The following is a 22,184-nucleotide window of genomic DNA, read 5'->3' as shown; positions in this document are numbered from 1 at the left end:
GAGTCCTATACGTATATGAATATTTTATATATGTGAAGATGCCCCCTTCTCAGTTTGCTTAATATCTTTTTTCAGTTGTACTACGTTTACATGTCTTCAAAAGTCTGGCGAGTAAAAACTAAAATGTACTTGTCCGTAGAGGGTTGTTTTAAGGTAGCATCCTAACCACCATTGAACCTCATACGTGACTGACTTGACTCTGTTAACGCTCACTCACAAACAGGACACAAACTCTGAGTAGACAGCTTAGTAGGGTTTGGAACAGAGCCATTATGACTGTTAGCAGAAGTATGCTAATCTGTATGTTGTAAAAGTTGGTCACAGTTATTGTACAAACATAATCCCTAAACCAATGCCAATACATTCTATACATGACGAGTAATTAACGAGGAAATTAAAAGTAACAAGGTACACTTTGTTTGGTCGCATGCTACATTCTCTGGCCTTTAATGATGCAGTATACACATTTGAAAGTGTTCAAACTACAAAAACACCTAAATAACCTTCAAACTTCAAGAAGTTTTCTTGCCGAATTTTCCTTTTCTAATTCATTGTAGAATCAACCCTAAAACAAGCAACGTGCACCACAAGATACACACTCTTTAGTTTCTTATAGGGGGTATGAGAGAGTTTCTGACCCAATCTTGTTATCATTTATCATAGTTGGGTCTGTTTTGAGTATGTGTGCCAAATGACTTGGTTCAGATTTTTCTGTGATCGTAAAGTCAGCCTGACCAAAAACCAACATGGCCGCCCATTGCGCAGGACATAATAATAATAATTCCTTACATTTATATAGTGCTTTTTTTCAAAGTGCTTTACATAGTATAAGGGGAATCTACTCATCCACCACCAGTGTGCAGTATCCACCTGGATGATGCGACAGCAGTCATAGTGCACCAGTACGCCCACCACACGCTAGCTATTGATGGAGAGGAGAGAGTAGTTACAGAGCCAAATGTGTGTTCTTATCGAATGTGTTTGCATTGCGTTTGGTAATACAGTTAATGCTGCCTAAAGAAAAGAAAACTCAATTTTAGGTGCAAGGTGAATGTGTCTTGTATTAATTTATGATTTAATCGCTTTCGTCTTTGTTTCTTTAATGCAAAGATATATATTACTGAACCTGCAGAGTTGCGTTCACAATGCATGCCAACCGCGTGGAAATAAAGTGAATTAAACTCGCAGCACCTCCTGAGATGATAGGAGATAATTTGCAGCATTCTCATCGATGACATTAATCTTGCAGACAAATGAAACAGAGAAAAAAAGAGTGAAAACTCTTTACATGTGCTTGTTCCACGAGAGAGACTCGTGCTGCACGCCTCTGAACAAACAGCAAATCAGATATGAGCATTGACGGCTTTTCTTTTGTCTGTTCTTAAAAATATAATAAAGTGTGTTTCTTCAAGCGTGTGTCTTTGTGACTAACAGCATTTCTTGTCATGTGTCACTCCGAGACGTCTTACAGGTCGCCCGCCTGTGCGGTAGATGAGCAAAATTACCCGCGCACAAAATACATCTGCACGAGGAGCTTGTGAACTGGATTCAGCCTCGTCGTATTTTGTGGGTGGCTGGTGCTAGTTTCACACCCTGGCACTGTTTAATATATTTGCAGACTTCCCGATATTGTCGATCATCATCTGTTTGCAATCGGTGTCGGGATCTTTGTAAGACATCGTCGATATCTGATTACATCATCCTATCGCCCAGCACTAACACACACACATACACTCATACAGACACACACACACACACACTCTCTCTCACACAGACACTCACACACACACACACACACACACACACAGTCTCTCTCTCACACACACACACAGTCTTTCTTTCACACACACACAGTCTTTCTCTCACACACACACACAGTCTTTCTCTCACACACACACACAGTCTCTCTCTCACACAGACACTCACACACACACACACACACACAGTCTCTCTCTCACACACACACACAGTCTTTCTCACACACACACACACAGTCTCTCTCTCACACAGACACTCACACACACACACACACACACACACAGTCTCTCTCTCACACACACACGCAGTCTTTCTCACACACACACACACAGTCTCTCTCTCACACACACACACAGTCTTTCTCTCACACACACACACACACACACACACCATCTCTCTCTCTCTCTCTCTCACACACACACTAACACACACACATACACTCATACAGACACACACACACACTCTCTCTCTCTCACATAGACACTCACACACACACACACACACACACACACACACACACACACACACACACAGTCTCTCTCTCACACACACACACACACACAGTCTCTCTCTCACACACACACACACACACACACACACATCTCTCTCTCTCTCACACACACACACACACTCTCACACAGTCTCTCTCACTCAGACACTCACACACACACACACAAACTCACACACACACACAAACACACACACTCTCTCACACACACTCTCTCTCACACACACACACTCACACAAACACACACACAAACTCACACACACATACACACACACAAACACACACTTTCTCTCACACACTCTCACACAGACACACACACACACACGACACACTCACACTTTCACACACTTTCACACACACACACACACACACACACACACACACACACACACACACACCATCTCTCTCTCTCACACACACACACACACCATCTCACTCTCTCACACACACACTCTCACACAGTCTCTCTCACTCAGACACTCACACACACAAACACACACACTCTCTCACACACACAAACACACACACTCTCTTACACACAAACTCTCTCTCTCACACACAGAGATACACACACACACACACAGACACACACACACACACACACACAAACTCACACACACATACACACAAATACACACTCTCTCTCACACACACACACTCTCACACAGACACACACACAGACACTCACACACACTCACACTATCACACACTCTCACACAAACTCTCACACACACACACACACACTCTCTCTCTCACACACACACACACACACACATTCACACACACTCACAAACACACACACACACACACAGTCAATGATATGTTTTAAAATAAGAGGGGAAGTCAGAAACTCATAATTCTTTGCATCAAATAAAACATAGAAATATTGATGACTTTGACTTTTTTTTGTACCTTAACAGGGCAACATATCCTGGGAGATACAACTCATAAAATCCCAAATATATCAAACATTAAAAAAATTCCTTTGGATATGTTTAACTTAAGTCCTAATGATATAAAAAGTCACATGAAATTATTTTTTGCTAATCATTTTACACTCTTGCCTGTTTAAGGGTTAACCAAACTGGTCTTGTTCTATCTTTTACTAATCATCTTGTCTTTTCTTGCCCTTCTTATCATGCATCACACTGACGTACTTTTTCATTTTTTCCTTTTCCACTTTGTTTACATTATGTTTACACCGTTTTCTCACGCCATCATTGGTGTCATGTGTCATGTGTCATTAGTCGTGTCCGTACTCGTCAGGTCCGTTAGGTTCCGAGCTCTCCCTCCCCTCCTCGCCTGTTTCCTCACCGAAAGTCCGCAGAAGACGTCGCGAGAGCAGTCGCAAGCGTGCCGCCTCCGTCAGTCCCGCCAAAACCACGGCAGGTTGCAGGCGGCGGCAGGCCCAAGCTGACCGCAAAGCCGCTCTGCTGGAAGAACAGGCACTCCTGCTGTCTGCTCGTAAACAGAGGCTGGACCAGAACCGGACCAGAGGAGGAACGCTCTTCTCGTTTTCCCTTCACCTGCCCGAACTCTCGGCGCTCCTGGATGACGACGGTTACCTGAGCTTCCCTGATCTCACGGAGCTGCGCTTCCTGCCCGAGAGCCTGCAGCACTTCATGCCCATCAAGTCTCCGTCTCTCATTCCCTGTTTCCTCTTCATTTTCTTCTTCCTCCTGTCCACGTCTTTCTCCGTTCCGTACGCTCTCACGCTGTCATTCCCGCTGGCATTGTGTCTGTGCTATCTGGAGCCGAAGGCGGCATCGCTCGGGTCGTCTCTGACGCAGGGTTTCCAGGACAGTTCAGATGATGAGGTGTGTGTCTGGCCATATGTGGACTGATCCTTGTCAGTCGGCGCCGGTGTTTTGATTGTGATCGTGTAATGAGCTTAGTGTCATGTCTTAAATCTGTTTCATCTCATTCATGATGTTCCATGAGATTATCAGGATTCCCACAGTCATGGACGTTTCTGTATTGAATATAGATTTTGTTTTGTAGTTTGCTGTAGGGCTGGGTAAAAAAGTTGATTTTCTGATTAATCGCAATTTTCTTTTGAACGATTTCGAAATCAATTCTTAAAGGTGCCATAAGCGATTTTTTTCATGCCAAAAATGTTCCTACTCCCTGAAAGATATTAACGAAATAAGTGTCATGAGATATCTCACTGGTCTCTGTGTCCGCAGACCATGGTCAATGACACTTTCGACCTGTCAATCATTTTGTGCATTCTCATAGTATTGTAGTTGCGAATTATTGAGGCTTAATGCCATTTTTATGCCATGTTGTTCATAACAGTTGTCAGTTGAGGGCGCTATTTTGCAGCTGTTGTTTTTGATGTGTCTGTCTCAATAAAGCTCATTTGGTATTTTTGGTGTGCGGGGTTTTGGAGAAAGTGCGCTTGCCAATCCATTATCTTAATTAATTCTGATTTAAAGTAATGTCCAGCATCATCCAATCACTGTCAACCATGTTAAAATAAAATGATACATTATAAATTCTGAATCTATGTACTGATTATCATTGTCACATGTCTGTCAAACATGTTGAGTGATCCAAACATCATCTGCAGCCTGAAACTGAACTTTTGATGAGATTTTAGGAGTGAATGCACTTAACTGCATAGAGAGCTATAGGATGCTCCCTTGCTCCCTATTTAGTGAATGACTTAACCTCCAGTGTGCTGTCTGTCTGCACTGGTCTCAGAACAGTTTGAAATGCACCTTATTTTCATCCTAACTCCATATAAAGCCTCTGAAAGCAACAAGAATTGACCCATTAATTCTCAATGTGATAATACACAGTAAATATAGGAGAACTGAAAATGAGCCTATAGTCCACTTACGTGGTCATTGTGTTTAACAGCATGACGTTTCACGATAAATCGCTCAAATTTAAAAAATGGCATATCAGATGAAACTAGAGACTCTAATCTTTTGACTCAAACAGGTTTCAATGTAAAAACTTAATGAGGTTTCTTACCAGATGTAGTTTTGTTGGTGTTTCTCCCAAAGACAAACTCCGCTGTGATCAGCGCCATGTTGTTTTGTCATATGACTTTAACCCTTTAATGACAGCACAGAGTCTCCTGAACTGAGATCAGTCGGTTTAAATGAAATGAAATTATGTGTTGTGTATAGCGAAGCCAAAATACAACGTCCACACATGTGGACGCGGGGTCACACGTGGTTAATGTAAAAGATGAATGCAAACAGAAGGGACAAAATAGTGGACTTGAGGTGTAAATGCACCCTAATAGATCTCCCGCTGTCGAGTATGTTGTTAATATTAATCAAGCAACCATAACAAGAAAACCACTCGTAATGTAAGTAGTTTTATGTCACATTTCATTACTTTTTAAAAATGTTTGTTTACTTGAATACTTTATACTACTCTATAAGCACTGTTTTATTTGTTTTGTGGTTTTACTAAAATTAGTAATGTGTTGTGGTAACTCAAATGGCTTTGAGAATCGTGAAATTGCAAAATTAGCATTATACCTGAAATATACCCAAATATATCTGAATCGATTTGAATCAAATCGACAGCTTGTGAATCAGGAAATCTGTATCGATACCCAGCCCTACTGCGCATTAAGGGTTTTATTGGAAACATTTGTACAGTAATAACTATATTTGTTTAAATCTATCAGTTTAAAAGATTGGTACCTGACCTACAAATCTCTATTAAATGATTCCTAAATACATCTGTATCCAGTAATCATGAACGACTGAAAAGAGCATGGCAATTTGTTGGTCAGAAAGTCTGGGAATCCTGGCTCCTTTTGTTGTTTGGAAAAGTCTTGTGTTCCACGTCGTCTTATCAGAACTGCATGCAGACAGATGGACCGAAAGCTGAAAAGTAAATATTTCACCTGCTTTCCTGCATGCTTCAGAATGTATGAAGAAAGACATACCACAGTCATATGGACGAATTTACAATTTCATCCTCTGTCATTTCTTATTTAGGTTCCTTCTCTCTTTCCTTGCTCAACATTTATGGATTTCGTCTCCTTAACATTAACATTTGCCCTGGTAATCAAATCCATGTCCTCGCCGTTGTTATGTCATGTCATGAAGGAATCTGCCCCATCACTCTTCATACATGACTCTATATTTACACCATGAATACATCATAATTTAAATGACATCTGATTTTTTCCTTTTATTGCTGCGATCTGTTGGAAACATTCCTCGGTTAAACAGACAGACAGCGATCAAACTGACTTTGCTTGTGATGACGACACTTCTGCGACTGAGGTGTGTGTTTGTGTGTACACGTCTATCGCACTATTTTATTCTCACTACACATGACAGATGCCAACACAAACATAAACCGTGCGGAGTCAACAAATGCACGAGATGATTTCGCTTTTTTTTAGAAAGCTTTCTGTGTGTGTTTACATTCTGTGTTCCCAATAATCTGAATGCATATGAGTATGTAATTTGATTAAACCTCTCTTTCATGCAAATACACTCGTTATAGTCAGACTTTGAGGACGACTCTGACACAAGGATGCAGGTACTGTCATGTTTAACACATCTGACCCCTTATGACCCCAACATTGTGATGCAATAGTGCCACATGACTTCGTGTCACTGTGGTTGAATTTGTGTCACTATCACTCATCTTCCACAGTCATGTGTGACACCACCACTTTTTCATTTGGCAAAGTAATGTTTATTAATGATAAAACTCATTATTAAACATATTTGTGTTTTATTATTTATGTTTATTAATTATTGAAGTCATTTTACAATGGAAAGGTGAAGGGGGCTCATCCAATCAGAGTTCAGGATTGGTACTATCTGTTTTATAATACTTGATTTTACAGAGGTGAATGGGTTAAAAAAAGACTTTGATATTTCTGTTAATTTTGACCTTATATAAAGCTCACATCAACACTCAAATTGATCTTACTGTCAAAAATGTTCCACTTTATCTCTTCTTTTCTCTCTAGTATAGTTTCATAAAGCGGATAAAGGGAGAGAACGTGTTTGTCAAGCACAGTAATCTCATGTTAGAGGTTTGTCAAGCATGAGACGTGTGTGTTTGGATTTTTAACCCTTAACCTCCTGAGACCCGAGCGTGACTGCTGTGTGCTTTTTCTATTCCTCTTTTTGATTTGTAACAGTAGCACCTAATAAACCTAAAAAAATAAAAATAAAAATCTAGAGCAAATAGGTTTCCTAAAAATGTATGTCCACATATGTGGACAGCGGGACTAAGTTGTGAAGATTTTTTTCATCAAATAGTTTATGATGTTTCCAGAAGTATTGATTATTCATGTTTTTGGGACGTTACAGACATTACATCAGAAATTATCATAATTAATTCTGATACAAAGTAATGTCCAGCATCATCCAATCACTGTCAATCATATTAAAATAAAATGATACATTATAAATTCTGAATCTATGTACTGATTATCATTGTCACATGTCTGTCAAACATGTTGAGTGATCCAAACATCATCTGCAGCCTGAAACTGAACTTTTGATCAGATTTTAGGAGTGAATGCACTTAACTGCATAGAGAGCTATAGGATGCTCCCTTGCTCCCTATTTAGTGAATGACTTAACCTCCAGTGTGCTGTCTGTCTGCACTGGTCTCAGAACAGTTTGAAATGCACCTTATTTTCATCCTAACTCCATATAAAGCCTCTGAAAGACACATTTTTCAGCTTTTGGATGAATCCATTTATTCTCAATGTGATAATGCACAGTTATGAGCCTATAGTCCACATACGTGGTCATTGTGTTTAACAGCGCGCCGTTTCACGATAAATCGCTCAAAATTTTTAAATGGCATATCGTATGAAACTAGAGACTTTAATCTTTTGACTCAAATGGGTTTTAATGTAAAAACTTAATGAGGTTTCTTATCAGATGTAGTTTTGTTGGCGTTTCTCCCAAAGACAAACTTTGCTGTGATCAGCGCCATGTTGTTTTGTCACATGACTTCGTGCGTTGAAAGTTTAACCCTTTACTGACAGCACAGAGTCTCCTGAACTGAGATCAGTCGGTTTAAATTAAATTAAATTATGCATAGCCTATAGCGAAGCCAAAATGCAGCGTCCACGCATGTGGACGTGGGGTCGAGGTTACGGAGAACATGCATGATCAGAATAACTCAACATAAGCATACAGTTAACCTTTTCTAAACAACTGTGTCTCTGGCACGGTCACTTCTAACAGTGCTCAGTCATTCTTAACTGATTAAGTTTAGCTGGAATTAAGTGTTTTTATTTCTAAGATAAATTCAATAAGAAGCAATAATTCACTCAAAAATTAAAATTCAGTCATCCATGTTGTTCCAAACTTCTATGACTTTATTTTTCTTTGTGAAACACAAAAGAAGTTTAGCAGAATGTTCATGCTGCTCTTTATCATACAACAAAAGTTCATAGTGAGCACATCTGTCAAGCTCCGAAAAAGCACCTTAAAATTTGGAAAATTAAAACTGCAGTTTGCCAGTAGGGAAACGAACTAGCGGAAGATATAGATCGCATGGGGTTAGCCTTACAGGGAACCGCCACATGCGGAGCACCTACCCCAGAACCGGGCTCTTAGTTAGCGCGTGTACTGGGCCGGCAGCGAGTCTCTCCGAAAACTCGACTGCCACAGGGCTCGGAGGAAGTCAACCAGGGAACAACCTTTGTGAACACTACTGGGAATTAACAGCGCACGTCTTCAGCTCAAAAGGAGGTGGAAGGCGCTATGTGCAAGCGATACACCCGGCCGGCTATCCCGGGCTTATCCGCTTGTGTTGCGTGCCACTACCTGGGACGAAACCGGTTCCACCCGGAGGTTGTAGAACCTTGCAAAGGTGTTGGGTGTTGCCCAGCCCGCTGCTCTGCAATGTCTGTTAGAGAGGCACCTCTGGCCAGGGCCCAAGAAGCCGCTACACCACGAGTAGAATGGGCTCGTAGCCCTACCGGGGGCGGCATGTTTTGGGCGAGACATGCCATAGTTATGGCGTCAATGAGCCAGTGGGCGATCCTCTGCTTGGAGACAGCGCTTCCTTTCCGCTGTGCACCGAAGCAGACAAAGAGCTGCTCAGAGAGTCTAAAGCTCTGCGTGCGATCCAAATAGATGCGCAAAGCGCGCACCGGACACAGCAACGCCAGGGCTGGGTCTGCCTCCTCCTGGGGCAGCGCTTGCAGGTTCACCACCTGGTCTCTAAAAGGAGTGGTGGGAACCTTGGGCACATAGCCCGGTCGGGGGTCTCAGGATCACGTGAGAATAGCCCGGACCGAACTCCAGGCACGTTTCGCTGACAGAGAATACTTGCAGGTCACCTACCCTCTTGATGGAAGTGAGCACAGTCAGGAGGGCAGTCTTCAAGGAGAGTGCCTTAAGCCCGGCTGACTGCAAAACTCAAAGGGGGCTCTCTGTAGACCCTGAAAAACTACAGAGGTCCGATGAGGGAACAAGGCGTGGCCTGGAGGGATTCAGCCTCCTGGCGCCTCTTAGGAACCTGATGATCAGATCATGCTTCCCTAAGGACTCACCGTCGACTGCGTCATGGTGTGCTGCTATGGCAGCAATGTACACCTTCAAGGTGGAAGGGGACAGCCTCCCTTCCAACCTCTCTTGCAGGAAGGAAAGCACTGATCTGACTGCGCACCTCTGGGGGTCTTCCTGATGGGAAGAACACCACTTAGCGAACAGACACCACTTAAAGGCATACAGGCGCCTCGTAGAGGGAGCCCTAGCCTGAGTGAATGTGTCTACCACCGCAGGTGGGAGACGGCTTAGGTCTTCCGCGTCCCGTCCAGGGGCCAGACATGGAGATTCCAGAGGTCTGGGCGCGGGTGCCGGATGGTGCCCCTTCCCTGAGAAAGAAGGGCCTTTCTCAGGGGAATTTGCCCGGGGGAGCTGTCACGAGGAGCGTGAGGTCCGAGCACCACGTCTGGGCGGGCCAGTAGGGTGCTTACCAGGACGACCTTCTCCTCGTCCTCCCTGACCTTGCACAGGGTCTGTGCGAGCAGGCTCACTGGGGAAAACGCATATTTGCGAATGCCAGGGGACCAGCTGTGCCAGCGCGTCTATGCCGAGGAAGGCCTCGGTGAGGGCGTACCAGAGCGGGCAGTGGGAGGATTCTTGGGAGGCGAACAGGTGCACCTGTGCCTGACTGAATCGACTCCAAATCAGCTGGACCACCTGAAGGTGGAGTCTCCACTCTCCCTTGAGGGTAACCTGTTGTTACGGCGCGTCCGCCGAAGTGTTGAGGTTGCCCGGGATGTGAGTGGCTTGCAGCGACTTGGTGCTGCTAACTCCGTTGGAGGAGACGGCGGGCGAGTTATGACATACAGCGGGAGCGCAGACCGCCTTAGCGGTTGACATATGCTACCGCTGCCGTGCTGTCTGACCGAACTAGCACGTGCTTGCCCTGGATCAACGGCCGGAACCTCCGCAGGGCGAGCAGAATTGCCAGTAACTCGAGGCAGTTGATGTGCCAACGCAGCTGCGGACCCGTCTAGAGGCCGGCAGCTGCGTGCCCGTTGCCAACAGCGCCCCAGCCCATTTTGGAGGCATCTGTCGTGACCACGACGCACCTGGAGACCAGTTCTAGCGGAACACCTGCTCGTGGAAACGAGAGGTCGGTCCAAGGGCTGAAAAGACGGTGACAGACCGACGTAATGGCCACGCGGTGTGTCCCGTGGCGCCATGCCCGTCTCGGGACTCGAGTCTGGAGCCAGTGCTGAAGCGGCCTCATATGCATCAACCCGAGCGGGGTGGCCACCGCCGAGGACGCCATATGCCCCAGGAGCCTCTGAAAATGTTTCAGTGGAACCGCTGTTTTCTGTTTGAACGCCTTCAAACAGGCCAGCACCGACTGGGCGCGCTCGTTCATAAGGTGCGCCGTCAAGGAGACTGAGTCCAACTCCAAACCGAGAAAAGAGATGCTCTGAACCGGGAGGAGCTTGCTCTTTTCCCAGCTGACCCGAAGCCCTAGTCGGCTGAGGTGTGAGAGCACCAGGTCCCTGTGTGCGCATAACCCGTCTCGAGAGTGAGCTAGGATTAGCCAGTCGTCGAGATAGTTGAGAATGCGAATGCCCACCTCCCTTAACGGGGCAAGGGCAGCCTCTGCGATCTTCGTAAAGACGCGAGGAGACAGGGACAGGCCGAAAGGGAGGACTTGTACCGATACGCCTGACCCTCGAACGCAAACCGCAGGAAGGGTCTGTGTCGAGGAAGGATCGAGACGTGAAAGTACGCATCCTTCGGGTCTACCGCCGCGAACCAATCTTGATGCCGGACGCTCGCTAGAATGCGTCTTTGCGTCAGCATCTTGAACGGGAGTCTGTGTAAGGCCCGGTTCAGTACTCGCAGGTCCAAGATTGGCCGCAACCCACCGCCTTTTTTCGGTACAATGAAGTAGGGGCTGTAAAACCCCCTCTTCATCTCGGCTGGAGGGACAGGTTCTATCGCGTCCTTCCGTAGGAGGGTAGCGATCTCCGCGCAAGGTAGCAGCGTTTCCATCTTTCACAAAGGTGAAGTGGACACCGCTGGACCTGGGCGGATGCCCAGCGAAGTGAATCGTGCAGCCGAGTCGGACGGTCCGGACCAGCCTTCGCGACAGACTGGAAAGCGCAAGCCATGCACCCGAGTTCTGCGCAAGGGGGACCAAAGGGACAACGTCATCGGATGTACCGGCGGGTGGGGCCTCGCGGCGGGGCGGAGCTTGAGGTGCCACACCCCATCGTGGCCGTGCTGAGTCCGAGGACATCGAAGCACTTACCTGGCTCCTTGTGACCACCCCCGGAACAGCCTGGGACGGGGGAGGAAGAGGCCTGTCCTCATGACCCGTGGAGACTGTCACATCGGGGGCGGATTTGTGCCACAGCTGGGCGCTCAGGGCGGGAGACCGCCGCTGGAGCGCCAACCTGCCAAATGGAGTGGTGGACGGTGGTCGTGATGCCAGCCGTACACACCGAATATGTGACCCAGGGAACAAGGAAACCACTCTTGCGGAGCTCTTGAGTACTGCAGCCACTTGGGCATGCAGCGCAATTAAATGCAAAAGGTAACAAAAAGAAGATCTGCTTACCAGCTCCAGAGCAGCGGGTTTCGTTGTCCCTGGGTCGCCCGTCTCAGGGGCGCTTCGAAGACCTCCGTGGGTTCTTCGGTGCCGGCTGTGAGACGGGTGGCGTCGGCTTCCTGCGGTGGGCTCCACGCCGGGGCCGGGCCGGAGGGGCGGGCTGCGGCGGAGCCGGTGCAGTCACCGCAGGGGGACGCCCTCGGCGATGAGTAGATGGGGGGATCTTGAGCCACGCCGGGGCAGGACAAGCCGGCTAGCATCCATCTACTGCTCTACCATCGAGAACTGCTGGGCAAAGTCCTCGACAGTGTCGCCGAATAGGCCCGCCTGGAAAATGGGGGCAGCAAGGAATCGTGTCCTGTCGGCCTCACCCATCTCGACCAGGTTGAGCCAAAGGTGGCGCTCCTGGACCACTAGTGTGGCCATCGTCCGCCCGGGAGACCGCGCCGTGACCTCCGTCGCTCGGAGAGCGAGGTCGGTCGTCGAGCGCAGTTCCTGCATCAATCCCGGGGCGGAACTACCCTCGTGCAGTTCCTTTAGCGCCTTGGCAGACTTGCAGGAGAGCCATGGCGTGCAGGGCGGAGGCGGCTTGTCCAGCAGCGCCGTAGGCTTTGACCGTCAGAGACGACGTAAACCTACAGGCCTTGGACGGAGGCTTTGGGCACCCATGGCAGGTGGCGGCGCTCTGCGGGCATAGGTGCACCGCGAGCGCCTTTATCCACCGGGGGATTGCCGAATAACCCTTGGCCGCCCCACCATCGAGGGTAGTGAGAGCGGGGAAGCTGAAAAGATCGGGACCGGGCAGTAAAAGGTGCCTCCCGCGATCTTGTCAGCTCTTCATGCACTTCCGGGAAGAAAGGAACGGGGCGGGGCGTGGCTTTGAGCGGCGCCGCGAGCCCAGGAACCAATCACAGAGCCGCGAGGGTTCAGGGAAGAGCGGTGAAATCCACTCTAACCGACGCTCGCGGCTGTCCGGGAAAGCATGTCGTCATCTCCGCGTCAGCCTGTGACTGGGCGATCGACCCCGAAGGGAGGAGCCCAGCCGAGGCTTCCGACTGGACGAGCCCGCTCTCCGATGCTGCGCTCGAGAGCTCATCACTTACGCGGGCTCCGAATAAGAGGTCAAACTCGCCGTGAGACGAGCCGGCGGACTCACCCGGAAGCCCGATCGGGGCAGACGAGCGTGCTGGGGAATGGGAGTTCCGCGGGGGGATACCCGGCGGAGGCGGTCCCATTGGGGTCCCCAAATCGCCCCCAGTGCTAGCCGCGCTGGCCTCAAACCCGTGGGTAAAAGGACCGAGGCGGGAGCCTCTGGGGTGGCTCGCTTCCTTACGAAGGCGAGCCGCGACCGCAACGTTGCCATGGACACATTCTCGCAATGAGAATGTGACCATCCACGAACGCTGTCTCCGCGTGAGCAGTGCCCAGACACGAAAGACAGTGATCGACTTTTAATAAAATAAAATGTACTTTTATGGTGCTTTTATTTTATTTATGGAGCTCTTTCACTTTAATTGTTTGGAAAAGAGCATAAAGATTATTTTTAAAAATTCTCCTTTTGGGTTCCACAGAAAATATAATAGCATAGGGGTTTGGAACGACATGAGGGTGAGTAAATAACAGAATTTTCACTTTTGCTCTGATCCCAAGCATGAATTTCATTAAACATTTTGTTATTTCCAAGTTGTACAAATGGATCTCTTGCCTGTTTGCTTTCATGTTTACAGTGTGATAAAAATCCTTAAAACACTAATGCAACCGGCAAAAGTGATCAACACTAATCTACAAGTCCTAGTTTTTATGCCCCGCCCCATGTTGATTTTCCCTGTAATGTGATTGGTGGATCAGGAGACAGACACCCCTGCAGAACTAAAGAAACATCAGATGATCATCAGCGAGTTGAAGAGGTCGTTTTTGGAGGTGCGTCCTGAAGCGTGTGTTGTGAATGAGTGGGGCAGGAGACTTTCCCCATCACCTGTGCGCTCTCCTCTACAAGAACACCCCTCAATCATTAAACCACTCGTGTGCACACAGGAAGTAAGCAGCTATGCTGATTGACAGCTGACACGTGTGCTGTGGACTGACCTAAATGTGCATTATGAGTGATGGAGATCAGTTCATTTAACCCCTTAAACTCTAGTGAATTTTTGGGCTGCCGCAAACAATTTTTCACAATTTGTCGAATTTTTCAGAGAAGCGCCCAAATAAAAAAAGACTCAAATTATTCATAAATAATATTGTATGTGTTTATAATCTTAATATAAACAAAGTTTTTGTAAATATTTTTGTTGTTGTTGTTGTTGTCCTAACTTTGTAAACATGTAATTCTGGTTCTGTTCACGCTATCTCACTTTGAAATGTCTTATTTTATTCCACTAGATGGCAGAAAGCACTAGAAATATATATTTTTTCTCTATCACATTCCATCACAATGTGCTCGTCCATAGACATTCAGTCTAATTTTTAGTTCAAGCATTACCCTCTTTGTTTCATTGAATATCTCAGCCTCTGTGTGGACTAGAAGCTCAAGTGTCAAATCTCAAGTGCTCAAATCTAAATGTCATTAGAAAGCTGATATCTTCCTCTTTGTGATGATATATAATGTTCTATCATCAATAGCCGAAAACATATTTTTCTGATGATTTGTTTAGCATGCTTTTCCTTCTGGATGGCATATTTTGTTCTGGACATCTAAGATATAATATTGGATTATTCACACAAGCAATCTCACAGACAAGTAAACAATGGCTCATGTTTTAGAGAACTGCCTAAGGATAAAGCAGATATAAAGTTATTGGCTATTTGGGGCTTACAGCAGCAATGATCGGCGCATAAAAGAGATGTTTGTATTTGATGACTTACAGAAATCATATTTCACATTGTGATTCTTTTCTAAATCTTTTTTTACTGTGGTATTACAGCAACAAAATCACATTTCTGAGAATGAGAGCTTTCATTTGATATATGACTTGTCTATTTAAGTGCTAAGTAAAGGACTTTTATTTTCATATTAATATTTCCACCTTATTACCTCTAGGGGGCGCTAATTTACAACGCAAATGTTTCGAGGCCTTATTTTGATATTTTAAGTAACATAAATGCAGAAGTGATTATTTCTGGAAAAGTTCAGATTGTAAGCTTTCAAATGACACCTCATATGCCTGATTTACGTATATAGAGACTTTAACGTTTTAAGTGGAACCTTTTTTTCGCAATATAGCCAGTGGGTCTATAGAGTTTAAATATAGAACCAGAAAAAATGAACAATATCTAGATATGCTGCTTGTTACACTGCAAAAAAAAAATTAAAAAAAAATAAATAATAATAATAATATATATATATATATATATATATATATATATATATATATATATATATATATATATATATATATGTATGTCTTGTTTTCCAGTAAAGAAAAAATATCTAAAAGTTCTTAAAACAAGATGGATTTATTTCTGTCTTAAAATCTTAAGTAAAATTGCTTAAGATATTAAAAGATGTTTTTAGAGAATGTATCTGAAATTGAAGTGCATTTTTTTGGTGTTTTACGTGTTAAATTCCACCACACAAAGAGTGCAAATGACTTCAGTCACTTTCGTTAAAAGTCCCACCTGGATTTGATTAGTTACTACTAACTTGTTTGTTTTTGTTTTTCATTTTATTGGTTTTACTTCATAATTTCTGCATGATCACATGTTCTGTGCTTTATACAAAACATTTCACATATCACTTACACCATTAACAAATGTAACAAAATATTCAATGTGACATTTATGTCCTTTTCTCTTTCTAGATCTCCTCTGAGGTTAAAGCTGACCCTGAAGATGTTTCAGAACAATCAGATCATGTGACTGATGCTGTTGAGGTCAGATTTTATTATTTATTAGACTGTCATTAACGCATGTATTCTGTGCTGCATTTAATGCTGTTTTGGGCATTTGATTGAATTCCTAAAAGTTACATCTTATTTAGAGTGTTAAATGGTGAATCTCACTAAACCTTTCAAGAACATGTCCAGGTCATATTTCACCCCAAAATAAAAATAAAACATACTAAATTATATGTTTCATAAATTAAGGCTATTTTTAGGATAGCCGCCGCCTTCTTTTTTTTTTAATTGTGACATTATTTTTCTGACAATTAAGCACATTTGTCCATTTCTGTAATGCGATTAAAAACTAAGAAAAATTATTTAAAATTGTAAATTGTTTATGCATCATGGTAGAATTATCCCTTTAGTTTATGTTAGTTCAAATAAAAAAAATAGTATTACAGTTTTATTTTTTTAATATTTTTTTATTCTAAAATCACAAAATTACTTTTTACATGGATGAGATGAGAATCACCATTAAGAATAATGAGCATTACGAACAGATTAATAAAACATCAGAATGCATATTGAGAATTTTGTGGGGAAAATGTGCTTAATTTTCAAAATACACAAAATGTGACCTGGACATGTTTTAACCCTTTAAGCTCGGATGGGCCCGCCAGAAAATAATCGTCAAAATATTAATAACTACAGTCTTGACCAACACAAAATAGGTATCGTTTGAAAGTTTAGAAGCTCTACTTTATAATGCATGTAGATATTATGACCTAAACTGAACAAGTGCTTTGAAATTTGTTGACAAATCAGAAGTGTTTCATTTTGATCATTTATATAAAAATTGCACTATATATATTATTGTCAATCAGTAAAACATCAAACTGATCAAATAACATTGTGTCATATGTTGTTGGAAAGATCTCAAAGAGTAAAATACAACCAGCCTATTTGTTTTACTCACAGACAAAAATATAGCGAGTAATAGCTAAGTATATATCTTTGACAATTATGTTGGTGTTGCTTATATGGCACATTTTCGATTATAACTTCCCGAAAAATAAACGGAACATAAAATATCATTATCAACATAACATTACTTAGAGGAGGTGATTATCTTTCAAACGAGTCCACACACAAGGTAATCAGATGTATAGATCATTAGATAATCCACATGAAGCACAATGTTACATATGACCACCAGGAGATGGCGCCAAATACATGACACAGACTCAATGATGACTCAAATGACACAGAATGAAACTCATTCTGTGAAATCTCATTACTAAAATCATGTCTGCATGCTATACAAACCTTCAGTCATTGTTGTGTTTGCATGTGTAATTAGTTCTTATGTACAATTATTATGTTTTATTTGTTTGGAGATGTTTTTGAACACTAGGATCAATTTTATCTATAACTTTTGATTGCTTTGTCGTATCAACACAAAAGTTTTCTCAGATACAGTTGACATGATTGGGAACAAAACAAAAGCAGTTTATCAGAGCCACCTTATTTACACCCAGAGATATATAATATAAAATCAGAAAATAACTCATATTTTCAGCAGTTTCTTAGGTTGAGAGTCTCAGAATGTATCATAATCTGTATCATTACAAAAATTGAAAGTTTTCTTTACAATGATAACAAACACTTGACCCTCCTTGTTTGTTTTTTGTCAAATTATATGCCTTTAATTTTAGATATGCTCCTGAAATAGGAAATCTTTAAAAACAGCTTCAGAGCTTAAAGGTTAACGAGATTCACACAGAAATTTACAGAGTTTAAATTCTTACAATGGTAATGGTTCTTCTAATAGAAAAATGGGTGAACTGCTTTAGTCGAACAATGTCTGACTGTCTGTCGAGAAGCTCAGAGATTATTTACCGTAGTGACAATGAAGCATCTCCAAGAATCCAACTTTTGCAATAAGCGGGAAAGCTTTTTCTTTTTTTTTTTTTTTTACATATTATCATCTGTAAGCGTTTGTTCCCCACAGTGTGTTTAATGAAATGCCTCAGTATGTTTGTCTCACTGCGGTTTGGCCGGTCAGAGCGTTACCTGAAGTCTTTAGACTCAAAGGGATTTTCTGAGGAGAATCACATCTGACTGTGAGATTCTGTCAGGATTTATTTAATCTGTCTGGGAAACTCACAGATTAATCAGATAAAATGACTGAACTGAACTCTGCTATTTACTGTCAGACAGAATAAACACTTATCTGGGGGTTTCTTACCAACAGTGTGTTTTAAAGGAATGTACCGGGTTTAATACAAGTTAAGCTTGTATTTTTGAATGTAATATTATTTATTTACTTATGACAGGAGTTCCATAGGCAAGGATAGAGTTGGTTTCTGGCCTAATAACACATTTTGCTCAGTTGCTGTGAGTGCATCATAATCGCAGAACCACAGCATCTGTTTTCAGATCAAAGCTGTCCTGCACAACATATGTGAGGATTATGTTGCTGTTTTTGGATTGGCTCCATATTGGTCTAAATCCAGACTTTTATTTTAGCCGCTCGCTCATAAATCTGTTCTTAAATATCATCTGCTGCTTGTTTTATGATGTTGTATTTGTGATTTGATATTTTTTTATAAATGATTCATTAGGGTCTGATTTATTGAAGCTTAGACTTTTCCCAGAGTGAATAAAGTGAGCGAGAGTTTGATTTGTTGCACCCCCCCCCCCCAAATCATTGATAATTTTACCACTGTCGTTTCTTTTAAGACCTTCAATAAATCAACAAATTTATGTTCAGAAAATCTGGAACAACAGCTCAAAGGAAGTGAAATATGAAACACAAATATGCAAAATGTGAATGTATATCACAGCCGCTGGCATTAGGGCTGAAATCTAATCGTGTCACAGTTATTACAGGGAATCTTGTCAAGACAAGCCGGAGAAACATTGAGCGCTTGTCATTCAGATAGGACAGCTTAAGTCAAGCTTAGATTCACATGCAGGTTTTGTAAACACCTCACAGATCAAAAGAGGCTTAACCCATTATGGAAAGCCTAGAACAATATCAGGGAATTCAATATTTGTGACTTCTAATCCTAGAAAAGTCATGGAAATTGATCAGATCTTACAATCTTGGCAAAGTCAAGGGAATTTCTATTTTTTTCTAGTTTTCTTCTGCTTAAAATGATCTCATCAGCTAGATTTTGCTGTTGTGTGGAGTAAAACTTGGTCGCAAGCCATAGTGATTTATGATTCGTGAGTCAATTAATAGGTCAAAGCGATAAACAAATCGTTTGAATGATGCATTTACAAATTGGTCAAATTAAAAATGATTTAAGAAAATATGTGTACAGCAATCCAAAATGACTTTAGAGGTCATGGAAAAACATGAAATGTCATTGGTCAAAAAGTGTGGGAACCCTGAATGTCGATATTCTAATTCCACCCAAGTTTCTCCTTTATTGGCTTAAAAAAGAAACATACTGAGAATGACACTACAACCTGCACTGCCCTGAATTTGGACCCTACACTTGTAGTATGCTGTATTGTAAGCAAGTATACTTTGTAGTGAACACTTGTGACAGTGATATAAAGTGCTCTTTGTTGTCTAAGAGTTCAGTTGAACTGCAGGAGGAGGTGTTTTTGGAGTCAGGGGTCATAGAGGAGGTGAAGGAAACTTCATCAGAGACCATAACTGAGAAGACCACAGAGAGAGAGATCCAATGTGTGAAGATGCAGTATGAGGTTGAGAGGGCAGAAGATATGAGCTTAGCGCCCTCTGTTGGCGAAAAAGAAAAGTACATTGTGGCTTTGAATGAAGCTATCGCAATGGGGAGATGCTCTGCACGTTCATCTAGTGTAGAAGATGAAAGTATAGTTGAAAAAAAGGTAAAAGAATGTGCCATTCTGGAAGAAGATGTGCTGGGAGCCAAAAGCTGCATTGAACCCTTTATTGGTTGGGCAGTACCTGTGGAATCTGATTGGCTTCCTGTACAAACCTCTTATCAGACCAAAGGGATTCTTGCTGGAAACCAAGAAGCGATGTGCCATGAAGAAGAAGATGGTGGTGGTGTTGTAGAAATGGACAAACACATTGTCCTTTCATGGGAACAGCCAGACCAAAGTATTGACTCTGAAGAAGAGATTAAGGATACTGAACCCGGTGCCCTGAAAGAGATCTCTTCAAAAACTCAAGACGAGGAGGAGGTGATGTTGGAGAACGTGAACTCTAATGAGATGCCAGTATTTTACAATGACAACGTTGAGAATTCCCATCAAGAGTGGGTTGATGAAGTGGTTGGGGACATTAAGAACTTTGATTATTCTCAACACTTGTACTGTAATGAAGAGGAACGTGTAGAGGAAATCATCATCTTGGAGACCCAAGTTGAGAGGCAGCCCTGTGGAGAAATGGATGAACAGACTGTCCAGATCTGGCATGAGAGACACCAAATGTTTGCAGAGGAGATCGAGGAAACTGAAATAGATACTCCGCTTGGGAGAGAAGAAACCTTCTCTGAAACCCAAGACTGGGAGGAGTTGTTGGAGAATGTGAACTCTAATGAGATGCCAGGATTGTCCTATGATAAACTTGAGAATTCCAATCAAGAGTTGGTTGATGAAGCCATTGGGGACATTGAAAAGTTCAATTATTCTCAACACTTTGACTTAAATGAAGAAGAACCTGTGGAGGAACCCATCATCTTGGAGACTCAATTTGAGAGGCAGACTGTCCAGATCTGGGATCATGAACACCAAAGAATTGAGTTTGCAGAGGAGATCGAGGAAACTGAAATGGATACTCCCCTTGGGAGAGAAGAAACCTTTTCTGAAACCCAAGTCTGGGAGGAGTTGTTGGAGAATGTGAACTCTAATGAGATGCCAGGATTGTCCTATGACAAACTTGAGAATTCCAAACAAGAGTTGGTTGATGAATCCGTTGGGGACAGTGAAAAGTTAAACTATTCTCAACACTTTGACTTAAATGAAGAAGAACCTGTGGAGGAACCCATCATCTTGGAGACTCAATTTGAGAGGCAGACTGTCCAGATCTGGGATCATGAACACCAAAGAATTGAGTTTGCAGAGGAGATCGAGGAAACTGAAATGGATACTCCCCTTGGGAGAGAAGAAACCTTTTCTGAAACCCAAGTCTGGGAGGAGTTGTTGGAGAATGTGAACTCTAATGAGATGCCAGGATTGTCCTATGACAAACTTGAGAATTCCAATCAAAAGTTGGTTGATGAATCCGTTGGGGACAGTGAAAAGTTAAACTATTATCAACACTTGGACTTAAATGAAGAAGAACCTGTGGAGGAACCCATCATCTTGGAGACCCAAGTTTTGAGGCAGCCCTGTGAAGAATTGGTTGAACACACTGTGTTGATCTGGGATCAAAAACATCAAGGTATTGAGGTTGAAGGGGAAATCGAGGGAACTGAAATTGTTACTTTCGTTGGTGGAGAAGAAACCTCTTTAGTAACCCAAGATGAGGAGATGTTGGAGAATGTGAACTCTAATGAGATGTTGGATTTATTCCATGACAGCATTGAGAATTTCAATCAAGAGTGGGTTGATGAAGTGGTTGGTGACATTGACAAGTTGGACTTAAATGATGAGGAACATATTATCTTGGAGAGCCAAGTGGTGAGCCAGCCCTGTGGAGAATTTACACTTAATACAAAGTTCATATCATTGTCTGAATGGAACAAAAGAGCAGACCAACCTCAAGAGGAGATTGCCTACTTTGAAGACAAAGCATTTCCTTTACCTACCCATTTGGACGAGCAATCAAGTTGCCAAAAGTCAAACGTTACTTATAAAAAAGAGGAGGAGGAAGGAAGCGAGTTGGATTGTGGAACAAACAAAGAGGAAGATATACAGGAAGTAAATGAGGTGAATCAGGAAGTGCACAAATCCTCTACATTACCTCCTCTAGAGGTAACCAAACCCTGTGTTTACAAGGGTAACGTAACACCACCGTGTGTATCTGCGTCTGGCACATGCTCTTACTAATGAATCAAATAATTATCTTATTTAGGATTAGCAGTGTTTGATCAGTCACAAATCATTGTGAT

General features: G+C 43.0%; 1 protein-coding gene across 3 annotated transcripts in view; it reads left to right on the top strand.

Annotated features, from left to right (window-relative positions):
• The window catches only part of LOC127443010 (band 4.1-like protein 3), an 83,590-nt gene that overhangs the window by 52,925 nt on the left and 8,481 nt on the right, over window positions 1-22,184 (top strand). Inside the window, exons 13-17 of one of the 3 annotated variants that reach the window (XM_051701471.1) lie at window positions 3,514-4,083; window positions 6,472-6,525; window positions 6,752-6,787; window positions 16,111-16,182; window positions 19,720-22,047. In XM_051701471.1, coding sequence (XP_051557431.1) covers window positions 3,514-4,083; window positions 6,472-6,525; window positions 6,752-6,787; window positions 16,111-16,182; window positions 19,720-22,047 — 3,060 coding nt within the window. Of the gene's footprint in view, window positions 1-3,513; window positions 4,084-6,471; window positions 6,526-6,751; window positions 6,788-7,226; window positions 7,293-14,161; window positions 14,351-16,110; window positions 16,183-19,719; window positions 22,048-22,184 lie in introns of all 3 variants that reach the window. The other 2 variants (XM_051701472.1, XM_051701473.1) reach the window with 2 other exon arrangements.

The sequence above is a fragment of the Myxocyprinus asiaticus genome, chromosome 6 (genome assembly GCF_019703515.2).
Source record: "Myxocyprinus asiaticus isolate MX2 ecotype Aquarium Trade chromosome 6, UBuf_Myxa_2, whole genome shotgun sequence".
Classification (NCBI taxonomy): domain Eukaryota; kingdom Metazoa; phylum Chordata; class Actinopteri; order Cypriniformes; family Catostomidae; genus Myxocyprinus; species Myxocyprinus asiaticus.
Note: the sequence above shows the minus strand (reverse complement) of the source record. Positions and strands in the feature narration are given on the sequence as shown.